At 36.7% G+C, this 354-nt stretch overlaps 1 protein-coding gene across 1 annotated transcript in view; it reads right to left on the bottom strand.

The window, feature by feature from the left end:
• LOC119593634 overlaps positions 1–354 on the bottom strand; it is a 72,670-nt gene that overhangs the window by 32,350 nt on the left and 39,966 nt on the right. Inside the window, exon 4 of the mRNA XM_037942587.1 lies at positions 8–125. Within this exon, the coding sequence (XP_037798515.1) occupies positions 8–125 (118 nt within the window). The remainder of the gene's footprint in view (positions 1–7; positions 126–354) is intronic.

Raw genomic sequence — 354 nt, 5'->3', positions numbered from 1 at the left:
CACTTACATTTCTATACTTTCTCCTCTTGGGTTTCTGGTCGTGAAGTAGAATTTGGTAGAGGAATGTAGGCTCTGAAGCCGGCGGGGTAGAGAGCCAGCACGCATCTTGAAGACTGGTTTATGTACTGTGGAAGGAAAGGTATCCTGCTTTGTTATGGTTTTAATGACTATTATTCAGACTCTACTCACCGAAATAAAAGATGCAACAATTCAAAAGCAGAATAATGATAAAAGAAACACGCAACTAGATAAGTAGCTAGATATATAAATGACTAATAAAATCATGAATTTTAATATGAGTGATCATTATAATGACAATGTCAACACCGATAGTTTTTGTGCTATCGGTACCAG

This window comes from Penaeus monodon, chromosome 32 (genome assembly GCF_015228065.2).
Source record: "Penaeus monodon isolate SGIC_2016 chromosome 32, NSTDA_Pmon_1, whole genome shotgun sequence".
In the NCBI taxonomy this organism is placed as follows: Eukaryota; Metazoa; Arthropoda; class Malacostraca; order Decapoda; family Penaeidae; genus Penaeus; species Penaeus monodon.
This window is presented reverse-complemented; position numbering and strand designations above follow the sequence as displayed.